General features: G+C 41.3%; 1 protein-coding gene across 2 annotated transcripts in view; it reads left to right on the top strand.

The window, feature by feature from the left end:
• Positions 1–19,752, top strand: part of MAMDC2 (MAM domain containing 2) — a 68,049-nt gene that overhangs the window by 24,642 nt on the left and 23,655 nt on the right. For both annotated transcript variants that reach the window (XM_074856475.1, XM_074856477.1), the window contains exons 3-6: positions 12,264–12,529; positions 13,245–13,329; positions 14,322–14,459; positions 16,698–16,954. In XM_074856475.1, coding sequence (XP_074712576.1) covers positions 12,264–12,529; positions 13,245–13,329; positions 14,322–14,459; positions 16,698–16,954 — 746 coding nt within the window. The remainder of the gene's footprint in view (positions 1–12,263; positions 12,530–13,244; positions 13,330–14,321; positions 14,460–16,697; positions 16,955–19,752) is intronic.

The following is a 19,752-nucleotide window of genomic DNA, read 5'->3' as shown; positions in this document are numbered from 1 at the left end:
TAATACTGGATATTCACTGGACTGATGTTGCAGTAAGTGCTAAAATTTGTCAAAAGTTTCAGTAGTTTTTCACTTCCAAAGTTATTTAGAAAAAGAATGGAAATATCTGGGACCTGTGTTAAGAACAAAGTCTGAGCATCTGTGATGACAAGTGTCCCTAGGCAGCATGTGAAAGGGCTGCCTGAAGGACTTTGTTTACCATTTCCTATGGAGGGGAAGCAGAGAGGCCACCACGGTGTGACATATGTGTGAGGAGTAGATGGGGCCAGACAGATGGCAGAGCCCAGTGCATATTCTGGGTGACATCCGACTGTCTGAGATGAATTCAGATGTATAAGGTGGTTCACTGACTGGGACTCAGTCACAAAGAAAAAATTGACTGGCTGTTTTAATTAAAACACAAAGTCCAGGGAAGCTAAAATGTATCAAAATTCTGTTGATTACGCTCAGCCATTAGATACCTTGTGGAAAGCAGAATACTGGTTTGTAAATCTCCTAAATATCTAAACATTCGTAACATTCACTGGCATCCATTTCTTCCTGTTCCTTTAGGCTGGAGTTTGCACAAGGAGGTGTCTTTTGCTTTTGATACCAAGTGATCCTTACAAATGTAATTCTGGGTAGTCCAAATGTCTTGCTTGGAGCCAAAATTCCTCAACTGAATCTCCTTCCAATGGTACTAGAGATTGCAACTACTGAGGCAGAGTGGAAGGAGCCATAGAGCATCAGCCCCTCCCCACAGAGGCCCACAGCATCCTGTAAAATACTTTGGGATCTTCTGAATTTTGAGACCAGCAGTAAATTTATCAATGTGCAATTTTTCTGTAATCTCTGTAAAAACTGGAAAGTCATTCTGGGGTTAATAAGTACATGCAAGTTTCTGGAAAAAAAAGCAAGCTCTCATTCCTGCCTTTTCATAATTTTAAATATGAATTTCATATTTATGAAATAGCATTTCATATTTTTAAAAGTATTTTTTTAATTATACACTCAAAAAGGGGTAAAGAGTAATAATTGAAGAAGAAAAAACAAAGCTCAGAGTAGCCTTGATAGGTTGGATTCCAGGCTTCCTGGGTTGTGAAATTAACCTCTTGTTTAATTTTACCAGTTTTAACAGTTTCTGTTTAAGAGTACTCAACCAGAAGTCATCATTCATGTTTGTCAACAGGAGCTCCCTTCCAGGAGTAGGGTTATGACCAGAGCTGCTGTGCTCGGCTTCTGATGAATGTACTCTGCCATGGAGCACATGTCATTTGAAGTGTACTTTCTGCTTGACAGGAGGAGGCAGGAAGTTAGATGCATTATACTTGAATGAAAAATCCTTTGGCAAACATCTCTGGGCATAGGGGATTCGATACCTAATGAATGTGATGGTACAACAGGTTATACTTAAAGGTCAAATGTAGTTTTCAGGATTAAAGGTACAGCTACTTTCCATTCCCGTAAAATGTGCATGAGATGTGTTAAAGGTTACAGTTATGTAACTTGTGGCTATTTGGATAAACACTTGGAAAACCCCATTCTCCAATTTTGTGAATTTTGGCTTAGTCTGTCTGTACACACACACATCCTCAGTTCCTAACAGCTACCTACCAGGTAGGAATGACGTACAGGACTGCAAGCCTAGAAGCATCCCTGGTAAATTGAGGCCACCAGCGTTGATCTTTGAAGTGGCTAACTGCTGGATGCGGTTCTGCAGAGCTGCAGGAAATATTAGCCATGGTCCTGGTGGTTGTTATGTTCAACATCAATGGATGCATTCCTTGTCTGCAGGTTTTGTGGTTGCAGTTGCTGAATCTTCACCATTGCATGTTCCTGGTCCAAGATGAAGCTTGCTGGGCAGAAGATGAGTCACTGCAACCGCTTTCTTGCTTAGAGTGGATTACTCGAGAGTAGCCATTGAGTAAACACAGCAGCCACAGCAGCAGCCGGTGATGAACAAGTTACGAGACAGCAACCTTCCACAGCTTTTGGAAACTGATGGTGTAGCTAGGCTGATTCCCTCAGGTGGCTGCTAGCACCCATCAGGATCTGATTATCTCACCTGTAAGCACTTTCTGTAGCCAGCTATTTCAGGACATGGATATAAATACCCATCTGTTAGCAGTTCTACTTGTATTTTGTGATGTGACATCACTGATCAGCCCACCATGAGCCTGCCAGTCATCCTAATGATCTTAGTATAAAAAAAGGGTAAAATTTGGAAAGCAGGAAACTGAACTCACCAGAGTTTAACTTCTGAAGCCAGTGAAGCCAAATAAATATTTCAAATATTTTCAAACCGAATAATGTTTCAGTCTATGTAAGACCTAGGGCCCAGGTGAGTATCAGAGTAAATATAATTTATATAGACCAAGCACATTTATAACTTTCCTTGGAGGGACAAGGCTTGAGGGCAAAGGTTATATTTTATGAGTTGATCTGATGTAGCTGGGAGAGACAGACAACTGTTTAGGCAGATGAACTGGTTTTTAGGGTAATGCAGTAGGCCAAGTGATTTGACAGATGCAGAGAGAGCAGATCCATGTAGTAAAAAAGTTTTGCTTTTATAAACTTATACTGAGTGTATCCCTGTGATTTGCAGATGTACTCCAGAAGGCTACTGGTTGAGGGTTTTTTCCTTTCCCCAAGGGCAGTGTTGCACCTGGCCCAGGAGCCCCCCTGCACATGATGACCCCACTCCCTTGTGCACCTAAGCCAATTCATACTGGGCAGACTTGTTGCTGCTCACCCCGGCTCCAAGGCTTACTTGTCCTCTCCCTCCCAGGGCCGCTGCTTGCTGGGACCAGTCTTCCCACTTCCCTGGCTGAGTGTAGGTTTGCTTCAGAGTTTTGCTAAGACAGTGAGCACCATGGGCTTTTAGTTTAACTGCTTTGGAGCATACCAAGGAGATTTCTCAACCAAGAATTCTTTGCTTTTGAAGCACAAAAGCATGATCTTTCATATTAATGGAAATCCTGACATGCAGCAACCAAATCAAAGTTGGGTTGGAGTATCTCTTTTTTCTCTCTCAAACTCCTGCTCCCCATGACTGTGCTTGTCACTCTGATCCAAGGAGGAGCATAGCCCCAGAAACCCCCTCTTCTAAAACACAATGAGAAGTTCCCTGTCTCATGGTCTGGCTCATCAGCTTCCTCACATTGGTTCCCCTGCAGGTTGTGGGCCAACAGCTTGGTCTGGGTTGCAGATCTCATGGATTTTTCTTGAAAAAAATGCCAAAGCTGTGGGGACTGCGGATAGGTAGGTTTGCCTTGGGCAGGCTGAGACATGCTCAGTACACAGTACAAAACAGAGCTTGTAATATATTACAGGCATACTCCACCACACCACATGCATCTGCATAAATAAATGATAGGAGCAATGAAAAAAGTAAATAGACAACATAATGCAAGGCAATACTGTAGGAGTGAAATTTCATATTCTTTTGCTAAAAGAAGGCAGCCCTGTGATGCACTCTGCCAGGACAAGCAGCTGTGCTAGAAGAGCTATCGCAGTGCTCTGTGTGCTTGATCCTGGTGGAAACATGATTTAGCAAAGAGATAGAGCTAGTAATGAAAGAGATAAGCATTGTGAACAAATAGATGTCTGATGATTTCTACTTTATCTGTTTTTTATCTTTAATATTCCCCATCCACTGGGGACAATGGAAACTGATATAGGATGCCAAAGAACAAATAAAAGGCTTTTCTAAATTATTTCCAATTAAGAAATTCACAGCAGAGAATCTTTTGTCTCTAAATCTTACCTACATCCTGCTCAATCAAGTATCCCAGCTAATAGAAGTCATGACAATGGCTTTGTGAAAGAGCTGTTGCAAAGAAAACCAGAGATACTGGAGAAGAACCTGGCAGCCTTTGTGTCAAGAGATAAAAAATTGCTAAAATTATGTAATTAACAGCATGGAAAGGAGAACTGTGTGGTCTGAACAACAGCTCACTGGGACTAATGGGTTGGTTGGAACAAGCAGAAAGAAAACTTGAAAATTGTATAAAAATCTGTGAGGTCATTGTGAAAGAAGACAAACCCACATGCTTTGTTGTTTGGAACAACCAGAAGATCTGGTGTAATTGGTGCATGATGTAAGGATCTTGGGACTTCAAGAGGGAGAGCAAGGAGAGGACCCAGCTATTGCCAAATAGCTCTTACAAGTTCAAGCTTCCCCAGTGCAGTGGAGCAACTCCTCTAAATAAGAAACAGAAAACGGCAGTGTGAGCTGGACCTTTGCCAGACTTTCACAGGCACGCTGATGGATCGAGGCTGGAAGGCTTTGCCAGTGTGGTAGTAGCTGTGACCAGATGCTGCAGTCACAGAGTGTTTCAGGGCTAATTGTGTTACTTTTATGGTTTTTCACTGGCTTGCCAACAGCTGTATTTCTGAACTTGCTGGGGGAGCAAATGACGGGACAGGAGGTGGAGCTGGTACTTAATCCAAGCCCTTCTCCGGGAAAGGAGCCTTTGAAGATTCATCCTCGTTGGGAAGCATGAGCTCTCTGGCCCGGTCTGGTGACTGTGGCAAACAAAGGGTCAAATGATAAATCTCGGTCCCCGGAAGGAGACTTCGTTTGTAAATTAAGGTGAGCTGGAGAGAAAGCTGCTGGGGGAGCTCCTTTTGTCAGGGCTGTCCATCCAGTAAGAGGAAGGTGTGTGACTGCCTGGGGTGAGCTGCATGGGTGTTCATTGCCCGAGGCTGTGCTTTTCTACAAAATGCTTTTGTTTTCAATAAATACTACTCAGCTTTGTGAATCTTGCCTGGAAACCCCATTGTTCCCCCTGAAGAAGCAGAGTAGCACAGGAGCAGATTTAACCGGGTCCTCAGGTGCCCTCCCTGCCTGGGCAGCGAGCCGGGTTAGGGCAGCTGGCAGCGCCCAGGCAGGACCACCACCTTTTGCTGCAGAAAGGTGACAGCTTTAGGCTTGAGGTGCCCCTGTAGATACACAAGAGGAGGAAAAGCCTTGACAGTAGCAGTGCATGTCAGTCACTGCAGACAGCAAACACAGACCACCTCCTGCTTCTCCATCACTTAGCTATTAAGACTTGCTTTTAAGAAACCACAGAGGAGACAAGGAGGTTTACAGACCGAAAAGTTTTTTCCTATGATGACAACACTAATTGGTCCCAGCATATACCATGCAGTTCTTCTGTTGTGAATCTAATGGTTTACCAGAAATAATCTGTGGCTGATGGGAGTGAAAATACCAGTTATGCCCTGTGGGGTCAAGTAGCTTTAATCGTGGCACCACCCTGGATGTTTTGGGACTGAACCTTTACCTTCATTAATGTAGGCCAGGCTTTGCCATGCAGCTCCGTGTGTGTCATACATCTGTCTGTCCATCCGGGAGAGAAACTGCTGCCACAAGTCTCCTGAGGGCCAAAGGGAAGTGGTTAAACACCGACTCCACTGTTGCACATTTCCCTGTCTGCCAGATCAGGCTGGAGAGGGGGCTGTGGGGAAGACCTCGCCAGGGGTTCGTGGACAGACCTCGTCCTCGGGTCCAGCAGCAGTGGCCAGAGGTGACGCTTTCTCTGACTGCCTGGGATGCACTGCTGCTACCGAGAGACCTTTGCTCACACAAGAGGTCTTGGTGGCTCTTGATGTTCGTCAGGTTTGGTGACCTTGTGGCCAAGACTGCCCAGAGGGGACCTTCCCCACCTGCAGCCAGTTGGGAGAGGGCTCCCTGCCCTTTAGCCCCATGCTGCCTAGCTTTTAAGGCTGCTTGGACCAAAACTTGCTGCAAAGTCCTCTGGTTCTGGTGATAGCTCTTTGCTTGTAGGTTGAAAGATTATTAAAGTATTCCAAACTGCATTCGTTTGACTTCTAATTAAAAATTGCCACTATAGTTGCAGTTTAAGCTGATTCTCTAATCCCAGCACAGTATTATGGACCTAGCTGAAATATTTATGCAAGCTTTTTTGTGTCTGATAGGTTTGGGGATTTCTTTTATTTTCTTCATGGAATTGTAGGGCAAAACCTTTCCCTCCAATTGAAAAGTCACTTGCTCATGCAATTTTTTTGTTCTCTCAAGACACTGCCTAAAACAATTTGAAAAAAACCCACCTCACCCTCCAACTCTTCTTCTTCCCTCCAAAAAGCCTTACCAAATTGCATGGTGTCTGTTCCTGATTAGAGAAAGAATTTTTTTCAGAAACCTCAACTTTTCATAGATAGACAGATTTAACATTGATTCACACAGTCTTTTTCAAGCCAAATTGTCAGCAAAAGATGTCCACTTTAGTTGAAAAGTTTGCTTTCTATTGAAAAGAAATGGAATGAAAAGTGGAGTGTTGAGTCTGAAGTTCAGACCACAAGCCTTCTCCTAGGTTCACCCAAAATCTCATGTGAAGTAGCTGTAGAATTTCTGAGTTCTTAACTTAAACTCTGAACCTTCATATAAATCTTATCTGTACCCAGGGATGACCTCCATGTGCAAACTCATTTGCAAAATGATGTCTCTCTGGCTGTATCATTAATATTTTTAACTAACTTCTCCTGGAGACGGAAGAAGGCTTAACAGGTCCTGAAAAATGAACTGCTTTACTGCCTTTTTTTTTCTTCTTTTTTTTTTTAATGGCAGTAGAATATTTTTAAAAAACCCCTGAAGCCACAGCCCAAAATCCAGACACTGAGATTCCAGAGAATGTATCATTAGATCAATTTTTATCCTAAGAATCCCTGGTAATATTCTTTCCTGTTTCTGTATGGGAAGTACAGAGAAAATCCAAACATGACTGGCAACTTCAAGGTATTTCTTGCACATTTTCTGTATAAATGAGTGCCTAATCAAATGTAAATTCCCAAACTTTTTCTGCTTCATATTTCCTTAATACTGTTTCTCTTGGAGCTCACTGCTTATATGTAGTTTTTCTTGTAAAGCACTGTTTGCTGAATTAAATGAACAGCTGTGTCAGATATAAACCCCACAAAGGATCTAACATGTCTGTGGTTACTCTTCCAAATTTTTACAGAGAAAATATATAATTGAAAAGCTAACTGGTAATTTTAGTTAGCCCAGTTGGGTTTTTTCATTTTGTCAACAGAATTTGGTTTAGTTTATTAGCCAGTATCTGGCATTTTGTCTTGTTTGTGTTATCTACAGAGAAAGCAATCAGTGTCATTTCTGCACTGCTTTTGAGAAAAAGTAGTATTGCTGGTCTCAACCCCCCTTTCCCTAAGCCATTGATATAATCACTGCTGACTGATGTATTGATGCCTATTTGGTAAGTAAATAAAAAAAAAAATGAAAATTTGGGTGTATGACTCATAATGTATCACCAACTGTAATTGAGAGACTCTGTATGGAACTGCTTATTAGAGCGGCAAGAGGAGAGACATGCATACAGAAGTATTTTAAAGGTCTCATTTTGTGAGTCTTACCACTGCAGTGCTTAGCTGTGTGGAGGGGGATAGGTTTGAAACACTGGCTCCTAGTCGCCTCTGGGCTCAATATTTTGCTTGGACATGGAGGAATGTAAAATGAACACATGCTTGGCCCTGTACAGTTCAATTCAGCTGTCAAGGAGAAGTCAGTGAAGTTCCACAGGAGGTAAAAAGTCATTATAGGAATGTGGGTAAAAAGTACATTACTCACCAGCCTCAGTAGTGAGTGAGTGGTGAGGGAAACACATCTGAGAGTCCCCTTTTTCCCATCTCTTCTCCTGGCTGTAGGTGTTTGCCTTCACCAGGGAACTGCTAGCTGTTAGCAGTCAAAGGTAGTAGTTAGTGGTCCCTGGCTTTTGTCATGTGTGAAGAAACTTGTATGGTGTCTTCATCATAATGGCAAAATTCCATGCCATTCCCTAAAAATGGAAAGAAAATTCAGCTTTCCAGTATGTGCACAGCCCCTTATACTGATTAGGGCTGCATCTACCCTCTGAGCAAGTAATTGCCAGAAATTGTATGCTTGTGTCACTGTGTCATAAGGCTTTTCCTAGCATTCTGGGATTACCTCTCTTTTGCTTTCCTGTGATTTTGAAGAGTAGCCTTCTCTTAATAATTCCTGAGTGACTGCTACAAATTAAGTGCTGTGGGCATTTGGAGGAGGATTTTGAGGAAAAAGTCATGTGGCATGCTGGAAAATGAAGCTGCATGTTACATTTTTAATGAGAGATTTCAGTCTACAGCACTGTGCATTCACCAAATTCTCGATAGATTGCTAAATATCCTTCTGTTACTCCAACAAAGAAGTGTGGAAAGTTGTCTGCTTCTTTACCCCAAGGAACCCTCTCTTCACATTGATTTGCTCTCACAATTGCTCTGTGTCAGTCCTCGAGGTCTGCATTGTGAGACCTTCCTTTCTGCATCAATGGTACATGTTGTTGCTATTACTGAAAAACAGTTTAGTATAAAGGCCATTTAATCAATGCCAACATTCATTTGGAAGCAGTTTAACATTAGCATTTTCTGTGCTTGATGCTGCAAAGCGCCAGGCTCCCTGATCCTGATTAGCAAAGCATTTAAACTTACACATAAAGCTATCAGTACTCCCATTGATTACAGTGGAGCAAATTGCACATTTAAACTTCCAGAAGATGCTAAAATGATTAGCAGGTTGCGGGTGAGAGCACTCCATTTCTGGAGACTTAATGAATAGGTCAAATTAATATTTTTTTAAAAAGCAACTAAAAAAAAAAACCCCAATTAAAAAGAGAGTTCATGGTCTTTGCTCTCCTATCAGTGGGGAATCAGACCAAGCGAAAACAAGTGTACAGCAAACAGAGGACTCCGAGTCAAGTTTATAGTAAAATAATCATCCCAACTGGAAACTCTAAGAGGTTTTCTTTCTCTTTTAAACCACTATTTTTGTAGAAGAACCTTAGTCTACTTATAATTAAGTCTTAAAGCCAGGCAGCCATTTAAGCCTCATAACTGGTAATTTGAGGTCTTCTTGTGAGTGTGTTTTCCTATGTCGACACTAATTTATTTCAGGGAAAAAAAAAATGGATATTATAAGAATGCTCTGTTTCCTATGGAGTTTCTCATGAAGTACAGACAAAAATAGGGCTGAAATCTAAACTGAAATTGCCAGGCATGGATTCTGAATTGTAGGTTTCTTTGTAAGCAAAATGATCCAAATTGAGACTAGCCTAAAAACACAGATTCTTCATCTGAACTGAATATTGCCACTTACATCAATTAAAAACAAATATGTGAGAAGCATTCAATTTCTGTTAGAGCCTTGGTGATTTCCCTCTATCCTCCATGCATATGAAAAAAGTCATACCTTAGACTAGCACATGCCAGAAAATACATACTGTGCGTGCTAACTCTTGTGAACTAACTGGTTATCTGTATGCAGGTGGATGTTTTATGCATTCATATTTTACATAGTGGCAGATTAAGTATTTGGCAGGCACATTAGGTGCCTATTTTAAAATATTTATTCCTGTGTTTATTTTTCATTCATATGCTGCTGCAGTAACAAGTTACTCATACTTAACCAGTGATTTTGTATATTCCTCCAAGAGACAGTAGATACAAAGAGAAATTATGGTAAGAGGCAAAAAAAATCCATTCCCTAAAAAGGGAAAGAAAATGAAGCTTTTCTGTATTTACACAGCCTCTTATACTGCTTAAGGCTTCATCTACCCCCTAAGTAAGTAGCCGTCATTTATCTTACATCTGTAAAACAAAAATGTACAGTACAAATGCATTGTTGTGCACAGTTTTTGCAGGTGAGAGAGGGAGCAGATGCAGGGGGCTGCTGTAATACGCACTGCCCAAGGAATCGGGTGTTGTCAGAGCTGCTGCCTGCTCCTGGCATCTTCCAGGGGGTGTATGGGAGAAGACTTTGGGAACCTTGTAGATTAAATCAGTCCCTGCTCTTTGCCTTTGTGGAGGGGCAGGCTGTGACTGTCCATACAGATGATTTTTTTCACATCAGAGAGAATACTTTTGAAAAGGCAATAGGGGAGCTCCTGGGAAGCAACCAGGGTGGCTTGGTAGAGTTGGAGGGTTCAGGCAGGATTTGGGAGGGGAGGATGTGCCTCGAAGGGAAGCAATATATTTAACATCAGTCTGACTGCTGATGTGTCCAAGTTAAGCAAGCGCTTACATATTTGTGGCAACTGAGACAAGCTCTGAGGTCAAGTGAAATGAGATTAAAGAAGAAGAAATATATGCTCTGGGAAGTCTAAAGGGGATAGGTGTGATGTGCTGCTGGGTGAAGGACTGATTTGACACAGTCCCTGATAGCACTTAGGCCCTTGCTTTCAGCTTGGCTACTGAGAATTAGTATCAGGAATGGGATTTGTCTGATGTACATTGCTACTAGGTTAGGAGGATCATTTTCCAGATTGACTATAGGATAATCTTTCAGATATTGATGTCCTAGCTTGCTTTGTTGTTTTCTTGGGTTTTTAAAAATTTTCTTTCTCTCACTGTTTCACTTGTTTCTGGTGCCACATTCCAGGTTTCTGTGACTTCTGTATCCCATTTTGCTCTCCTGATCTTGGTTTTGATGTGTTAGTAAAGTCTCCGGGACCAGGCTTCTGTTTCACCGTGATTTCTTTACTGTTGCCTCCCTTTTTTACTGTTGTTTCTTTGGCATTTTTTGGCCTCCTCACACATCCTTTCATGGTTGCCATCGCATCCTTTCTTTAGTTTTTACAGAGAAGGTTATGTTTTAGGTCCTTCTCCGAAAATATCCATCCAGAGAGTAATTTTGAAATAATCCCATTGAGACTGCTGATACATTTAAATGTAGCTTTACATTTAGCACTTTTTTTGCAGCAGCAGATTTGTACATGGTAGTTTTACTACTTAAGCGTGTCTTTCTAGTTTTCTTCTTTGAAACAGGAAATGCTTTAGAAGTTTTTATGTATTGTTTTAAAATCTAAATTATAAAAATGTGTTGGGTTTGTGTGATGGGGTTTTTGGTAGCAGGGGAGGGGGCTACAGTGGCGGCTCCTGGGAGAACCTTCTCAAAGGTTCCCAGCTTCCCAGCTTCAAGTCAGACCCATCTCCGGCCAAGGCTGAGCCAATTAGTGACAGTGGCTGTGCCTCTGTGATAACATATTTAAGAGGGGGAACCTGGGAGGAGGAGTTTGAGTTGTGAGGAGTTGCGAGGACACCTCTGCGAACACCAAGATCAGTGGAAGAAAGGAGGAGAAGGGGGGGAGGTGTGCAGGAGCAGAGACACCCCTGTATCCCGTGGTGAGACGGCAGGGCCACCCCCCTGCCACCCATGGGGGTCTACAGTGGAGCACATGCCCACCTGCAACCTGTGGAGGACCCCACACTGGAGCAGGTGCTGCACCCGAAGAAGGCCAGAACACCATGGGAAGAAGAAGCCCCCGCTGTTGTAGTTCGGCGCTGGGAGGATTGCAACACGTGGGGGTGACCCATGTCGAGCAGCATGGGAATGGCTGCAGCCAGTGGGAAGAACTCACGACAGAGAAGGTTCATGGAGGAGTGTCTCCCATGAGAGGGACACCATGCTGGAGCAAGGGAGAATGTGAGGAGTCCTCCCCCTGAGGAGGAAGGAGTGGCAGACAGACTGTAACCCCCATCCCCTGCCCCCCTGCGCCTCTTGTGGGGAGAGGGTAGAGAGATCTGGAGCAAAGCTGAGCCCAGGAAGAAGGGATGGGTGGGGGAGGTGTTTTTAAGATGCGGTAATGCTTCTCACTCCCCACTCTGTCTGTTGAGTAGTGTTGTTGTTAGTGTTTGAATTAAAGTGATGTTCTTTTTTATCCCCCTAACAAGCTTGTCTTTTGCCGTGACTGTAATGGTTGAGTCATCTCTCTCTGTCCTTATCTCAAATTCTGAGCATTTTGCTTTATTTTTTCCTTCCCATTACTGAAGGGGAAGGGGTGAGTGAACAGCAGCATGGTGCTCAGTTGCTCCCTGGGCTCAAACCACCACAAAAACTGAAGTTAAAAAGTTTTGATCTGTAAACCAACTAAATATTCCTGCAGCATATTCCTGCCTGTGTAAATTATCTTGTCGATCAAACTGTCTGTCTACAGCTATCAGTTCTGGAGGGCAATACTTATTTAATAATCTGCTTTACAGTGATGTAACATCTTTCTCTGAAGATTTCCAATAATTTAAAAACTGTGATTAAAAATGCTGTAAGGCACATGAAGTGACATTTGTGTGGGTACAGTGGGATATCAAAAGGTTAAATGACTTGCTCAGCAAGTGAGTGGTGGTCTCAATCTCCTGACCTAGCCCCAGAACAACCATTCATTTATAAATAAGTACTTTTGTCCAGGGATGCAAAAGCAAAGCCTCTGACATTTATTATTCTGATGTGTGTCTGTCCCCAGGACATTACATTTCTGTGGATACATCTTATGAGGGTGAGAAAGCAGTGCTTTCCAGCCCTGAGCTGTACTCTGAGGAGTGGAGCTGTGTCAGACTGATTTATCAGATAGCAATGACTTCAGAGACTTCACCTGATCCTGCGAAGCTCAACCTGTACCTGAGGCAGGAAGGAGAGAGCTTTGATCGTTTGCTGTGGTCAGCCAAGGAGCCTTCAGATAGCTGGCTCATAGCCAGCTTAGATTTAATGAACAGCACAAAGAAGTACAAGGTAAGGCCAGTTTTAGAACATGCCATGGGCTTTCTGTTTGCATGTGTTGGGGTATACGGACTGCTTTTTGAACATTTTCACTCTGGGCCCTATGCTTTGCTTTCACCCTAGGGCTGGCAGCATGTGAGTCAGCTAACCCCTCTGTCCCTAAAATCAGTGAGCAGAGCCATCCTGAGCCAGTCAGTCGGTGTTCTTCCCAGTGAACACGTGGCACGGCTCACAGGAAAGCATGGCCAGCTGGACCATGTGGCAAGGATGTCTCACCTTATGGCAGCTTTGCAGAGCTGCTGGCATCCTGCAGCAGATATGGGACCTCCCAGGTCTGGGGTCTGCAGCTCCTTCTGGGAGGAGTCAGAAGCTGAGAGGAGAGCACTTCTACCCAAAACCCATCACATCGCATCTCTCACAGTAACGTCCTGTATAGCCACAGCTGAGGAATCTGGAGTTCCATACTCTTATATGAAGTGTGGGATTTTTTGGCCTTGTATCATTGTCCTTCAGTGTGCCTTCTGTCCTTGAGGAAGGGCATTGACTCCGTCTTTAACACATTCTGCCAAGCTCTTCCGGCAAAAACACCTCTCCTGACTGTAAGAATGATGAGTGTCCCCCTCTCATATATATTTAATTTGTTCTTGTGTTTATCCTGTTTAAATGTCCAGGGTGATAATGGAAATACTGAAACGGTAAGATTTACAGTTTGGTTTATATTGTGCAGATTGTACTGGAAGGTGAAATGGGACAAGATAAATCCGCCAGTATAGCAGTTTTTGAAATTAAAATAACTCCTGGATATTGTATTGGTAAGTACTGTCTGCTCAGGTCCCATATTCTCTGCACAGAAAAAAAATATCTTGGCAGTTTTAAAACTGAATTCAAGGTCTGGGTTTAGAAAAAAGACAATGGCTTTTTCCTTATGGAAAAGTAGGCTGCCGTATTCGATATAGATATTTTTTAAGCTAAGGTTGCACACTGATATGTGTTTTTGTTCACCCATCTCTGAGATAGATTCTATATATATACATTTCACACGCAATAATTAATTCTAAAGCTATTTATTGTTCAAGGAGGAACAAGTGTTATCTTTTCACAGAACTAGACTGCTGCAAATATTAGACATAACAACTGTGACTTTATTTCTGCTGTCTTCCTGCTCATGCTTCCTTACAGTGGCATATTGCAGGCTGCAGAGTCAAAACTCTGTTGATATTTACACTTACTGCTATTTCCTCATGACATTTGCCAAAAACCGCTAATGAAGTTCAGAAATTTCAGTGGCTAGGAGGCTGGGAGACCTTTGTATTTCTGGGGAGCTCTGTGGGAGACCTTTATATTTCTGGGGAGCTCTGGTGGAGTCCAACTGAATTGTCACAATTATTTGGCTCTGTGAAGGAAACAAAGCAGTCTCATTACTGCTATGAAATACTAGTCCTGTTTTGCTTCTAGCCATTTGTGATTTACAAGCGGAAGCTCTTCTCTCACTATTTAATACTATGAAGTGGAATATTTTATATTATTTTATTCAGTTCTAAATTACAGTAGTCCCATATTGCCAAATAATGAAAAGATTGATAGGACCAAACAGGATGGAAATGAAAATTTTAGCAAAAATTGATCCAAAATTGTGGCTAGGTTTGCTTCCATTTATTAAAGCTAAGTGCTGTCTCCAGTTTTATAAATACAGGTGTTCTTTGCACTGCCATATGTAAAATGATGCCAGTGCTTAGTTACCACCTCTCTTCCAGTTTCTGTAATGAAAATGTGTGCACTCAGCTGGTGATGTCTGCAATTGCAGAATGTGACTTTGAAGAAAATCATCTTTGTGGCTTTGTGAACCGCTGGAACCCCAATGTCAACTGGTTTGTTGGTGGAGGGAACATTCGCAATTCTCAGTCTATCCTGCCCAGAGACCACACACTTAACAGTGAACTGGGTAAGCAATGAATGTATGACAGAAGTATAGTGGAAAATTTGAGTCTGTTATCCATGTATGACTCTTATACTGCAAATTCTTATGTGAGTTATTTCTTTTCTTCTGACATTGACTGGGTAAGAATGATTTATGTGAAAAAGGGGATTAGAAGAGAATGGGAGAAATTGCAGAAGTTCACACAATGTTTCCTGTAAGTTTTATAATAATGTTGTTATACCCTTTGCTAGACTTCAAAATTACTCAAAATAAGGATAAAATTTTGGATGGATTTCATCTTTTTGTGGATTGTAAAAGTATGAGCCACAGTAAATTTTAAAATCTTGTACTGCTGCTCTGTACAGCTGGCAGGGGTTTTCCTTCCAGTGGCTAGTAGAAAAGTTGAGTAGGAGAGCTAAGGGATTGAAACATGTTTGGAGAATCTCGGGTTAAATTGCACCATCTAGGGGTTTTGCTTCTTTCAGTCAAACACGGTGCTGTTAATACAGTCTGTTGGAGGCAGAATGCTGCAAAGACTTAAAGCATTTTCAGCACTTGTCCTGTGTGAAATACTTGTCCCAGCCACCTTTTTGAGAGGAGAACATTTTACATAGTCATAGAGAAGGTTTGGGGGATATCTTAGCCTTTGCTGTACTGTTTCATGAAGTACCACAGTAGGTGACGGTCAGGAGATCTGGCTGCTGCAGCACACTGTTCATCTCGGATATTGTGACGCTTGTGACAGTGCAAGGAATCACATCATGAAAAGCAGGGTTGATCCTCTTCCCTTAACTCATGCCGCTGTGCTTTTTTATTTAGTTCACAATTGTGTGAGTTGAGTACAGAGTGTCAGTCCGTCCCTGCATCACCCCATGGCACCTAAATGCTGATAAAATTTTGATGGAAGTTTAACTCACCACTACTTCCAACAGCAGACAGATCTACCTATTAAATAAAGTACTGTATGTGATAGGAAACACTGCCAACTGGGAGGGATCTGTTTTCTTGTAGCCACAGTGTTTCTTTTTCACACCAAACCCTCACTGCTGACCATCGACTGAGAAGAGCCTGAGAAGCAGCAAGTCATGGAAGAGCCTTCTTTTTGTGAGAGCTGGGCTATGAATGTATATCAGACAGGGAGATGATAATTAAGCTATGAAATGTGGTAAAACTGCAGAGCAAAAATGAAGCCCAGAACTTCTCAGGCAAGTACTGCTGAAGTGTCACCAGTCCCTGGCAGTGGGCAGTTTGGAGGAGACCCAAAGCCAAGCAAGCCCTTTCCCCTCCTTCCACTGGAGTGAAGCAAGAAATGACATCTCCAGGTTTGAGAACGCTATTAGCTAATTAACAGTCTGCATTGTCCATGCTGAAGCACCCTGTCAGTTTGACATGTCATTCTCCTCTAAGTTTTCTACTGTGAAGAACCATTTTTCCATTCATCAACTGATACTGTTTGGTGGGGTGTTTCTGAGAGTGCAGAAGAAGAAAAACCAGATGCGTGCACATGGATATGTCCTGTTTAAATCAAGATAACTCTCCCGAAGTCAAAGTCTGAGAAGCTGTACCCTTTGAAAATCCTGCAGGTCATATTGGCTGTTGAAGGGGGAGGGAATCTACTAATCTGTGATGCATTTTTCTGTTTATTAACATCTCCCGAAAGTCTTTTTTAAGGATTTTACAAAAAAAACAGTCTATTCAGTAAAGGTAAAACATTTAGAAACCAAATCCTAGATAGACTGAGCAGAATTATACAATTGTGAAATGTACAGAATAAAGGTTGTTTGCCAATTCATTAGATACATGCTGAGTAAAATGTGAGGAAACACATGGCTTATAGTCTTGTTCCTTTACTTGGGTTGCCTTAGTAAAAGTTGCACTTGGAGGAAGACTAAATACTATGATGAGCTGTTGGGAGGCAGGGAATTTACTCAGTTGTAACACTTTTTTCCATTTATGAACAGCTCCCAAAATTCAGAGAGGTTATTACTTTCTTCGATATAAAGGACTTGAATAAAGACTTAAGAAAGAGCTGAGACTGAGTGTTTTGCCAGTGCTATGTTAGCCAAACAGCTTTGGGTTGTACATAGAAGGAAAGGAGAGAAAAAAAAGAACCTCTTATAATTACTAAAATTTCCTAGGAATCAACCATCGTTGTCCAGGTCACAGAGATACATGTCTAAGTCCCTGCCCATCTCCTGATACTTCTTGTAAGTGGTGTCCTTTAAAGAATGTCCTTCTACCAAGTTTCTTTTATACTTTTAGGTCACTACATGTATGTGGACTCTGTTTACGTCAAACATTTTCAGGAAGTGGCCCAGCTAATCTCACCAAAGACGACAGCCCCGATGTCTGGCTGCTTATCTTTTTATTATCAACTAAAGCAGGAGAGTAGCATTGTTTTTACCATTTACTTGAGAGACACGAGTGGCTTTTATGAAGAGATCTGGAAAACAGACAGTGCACTGAGTGTGGACTGGGCACTAGCGGAAGTTGACTTCAATGCGCTGTACCCTGTGGAGGTAAAGCAATCATTCCTGTACAGTCCAGCTGTGGCTTTCAGGTTGCATCAGACATCAGTGCCAACTCAGGCCAAGCTGGGAACATTGGCCATCCGGTATCTGAAAGATGGTTATAAAGATGCTCATGATCTGTTGTTTCCTTTGTCCACTGCATAAGGCTCAAGGTGGAATCACTTCCCATACTGGTGCTTGCTTTTCAGCAAAGATGAAGTCTGGTGGTGAAATGCTTGAATAGAATACTTTGGGAGATTGTAGAGTCCTACTAATGTGAGGTCTTTCAGTTCTTAATAATGTCAGTGTTCTCACAATCCCATACTTCTGTGACTCGATGATCCATTTTTGAGGATGCTGAGTATCATAAAATAATGCATGCCTCCCACTGCAGAAGAAAAATTTTCAAAAAATTTCAAGCTCTTTTCTCTATCTTATACAGTCCTGAAATTCAGTCTTTCTGTGCTTTCACGAGACAGAGTCCAAACTTCGGCCCTAATAGTACAGTTGTCTGTAGATGTGAAAGCCAGCTCTCTATGGTTACTATAGTTAATTTCAAGAGTATCAGAAATAATTTGAATTTTTTAGTCTGTAGTGTTTACTGAAAAAAATCCAAATCTTAGAATAGTGGAATAAACATTTATATATGTATATGTATATATGCATTAAAAAAATACGCGCATATAAAAATCTGTATGTATATGTATATATATGTGTATATATGTGTATATGTATGTGTGTATATATACATACACATATATGTGCCTTATATCTTTATATATATGTAAAATATATATTCTTATATCTAATATCTTAGAAGATTGGAATAAGCTGCATATATATTATATATATACATATGTAATTACATGTATACAAATACATATTTTATACATATATATGTAATTTTTATATATATATACTCACTCCCTATATATATATACACTTCTAATAGTAGGATTACAAATAAATTGGCTTTCATTCTACTTGCTTTAACTCCATATAGGTTATTTATTAATTCACCATAAACCTGCAGATTTTCAGAAATTATTAGGGGTCAAGCTAATTTTCATGAGCTGTTACATAGTCTTTCATGCTTTGTAAAGTCATTGACGAAGTCATCCATTTGAATTGTCAGACTTCCAATGGTATGGGAAAGGAGATTAGATCTGATAAGCTCTCATAATACTGAATGGTAAGTGAATTACTTATTCAATAAAGATAAAGTAACATGCAAGGGGAAAAACAGTCCTAATGCTATAGATGGAAATTAATTAATGATCGCTCAGAGCGTGGCATTACGGTGGTTAATTTTGCGAAAAAATCCTCTCAGTTCCTAATGGCATTCATAAAACCATCCGGAATGTTGGAACTATCAATAGTGGAATAAACAGCAAATCAGAGGATGTTGTACCACTGGATGAAGACGCAAAGTACCCCTGTGTTCAGCAGAGTATGCAACTCCAACTCCCTCAGTTAAAAAAGAATATCCTAGATCTACAAGAGGGAGGTGGAGATAATCAAAAGTATGGATGAATTATTTATAAATTAATGAAATAACAGTTTTCAGCCTGTAGAAAAAAAAATCACTGAAGTAGAATATGGTATAATTTCATAAAAATCATGAATGACACAGAAAATATTAACTGTTCCGTGTTTCTCGTAATTTGCTGTTCCAAATTCTTAATTATCAGGTAACAGTGTTAAAATAAATGAAAGGGAGAGTTTTTTCCTACATCACATAACTGTAGAACTCACTTCCACAGCATACGATGGATACCATTATTCTGATCAGTTCAAAAACTGATTAGACAATTTAATGGGAAAGAAAGAATCCATCAGGAATGCAATGTGAGGGAAGAAGAACTGAAAACTTGTCATTGTCTTCAGTTCTTTCTATAGGGAGCTCTGCTGGAAACAAGACACTGGGCTAGATGGGCCTTTATTCTGCTCCAGGAATTTTTATGTTATCCAACACAGTCATTATTTTAGAGATCACTTTACAGAAATAAGACTAAACCTTGCATATAATTTCTTCAGTTTCTTCAAGAGGGTCTTCCTCTTTGTTTCATGCAGCTAAAGGAGATGGCTCACGATTCTTTCACAGCTCTCCTAGTTTGACTCCCACCCCTAGGCGAGACATCATGGGCATTGCTTTCACTGAACAGGAGCTCACTCTGGAAGCATTTGTCCTTACATCCTTGTTTTGTCCCTGGGGTTGCCTTGTGGTTTAGGCCTTTTCTCAAAGTTTTCCTGTAACTCAGAGCTTTGATACTTAAAAGGATTTTTAAGACGTTTCCTCAAGAGTTATGGACTGTCCTCCACTTACTTGAGGAAATTATATCCCTTGGGAATGACTGAGTACAAACACTGTTTGATCTTTGTGGTAAACAAAACACAGCAATAGCTTTTCTGGTTCTTATCTTAACTAAATTTTTTAAAGGAAATTTTCCCTGCCAGCTGAGCTGTGCTGCCAAGGCACAGGTTTCCGTATCTGAGGATGTTTAGAGAAAATAGTAAAACTTAATATTGGAACAGCAGAGTAATCCTCACAGTTTGTTTTTAGGTCTTGATCCAGATGGATTCTAGATACAGTAATAATTAGGCTGCTTTGGAGTTCTAGTCAATACAGACTGATGACGCTGAATACTGGCTCTGTATGGTATCATGAGAGTAGCCTTACTGCATCTTTAAAACTGGTGCTTTGTAAAGCAGCAGAAGAGTTATGTTCCCCTTGATTTTTCCTTGACCTTGAGTGGGCAAAGATCTGGTGCCGGGGTCAGGCTCTGATTTATATTCCTAATAAGTGA

The sequence above is a fragment of the Strix uralensis genome, chromosome Z (assembly GCF_047716275.1).
Source record: "Strix uralensis isolate ZFMK-TIS-50842 chromosome Z, bStrUra1, whole genome shotgun sequence".
NCBI lineage: Eukaryota > Metazoa > Chordata > Aves > Strigiformes > Strigidae > Strix > Strix uralensis.
The sequence above is the reverse complement of the archived record's forward strand: the minus strand, read 5'-3'. Positions and strand labels throughout refer to the sequence as shown.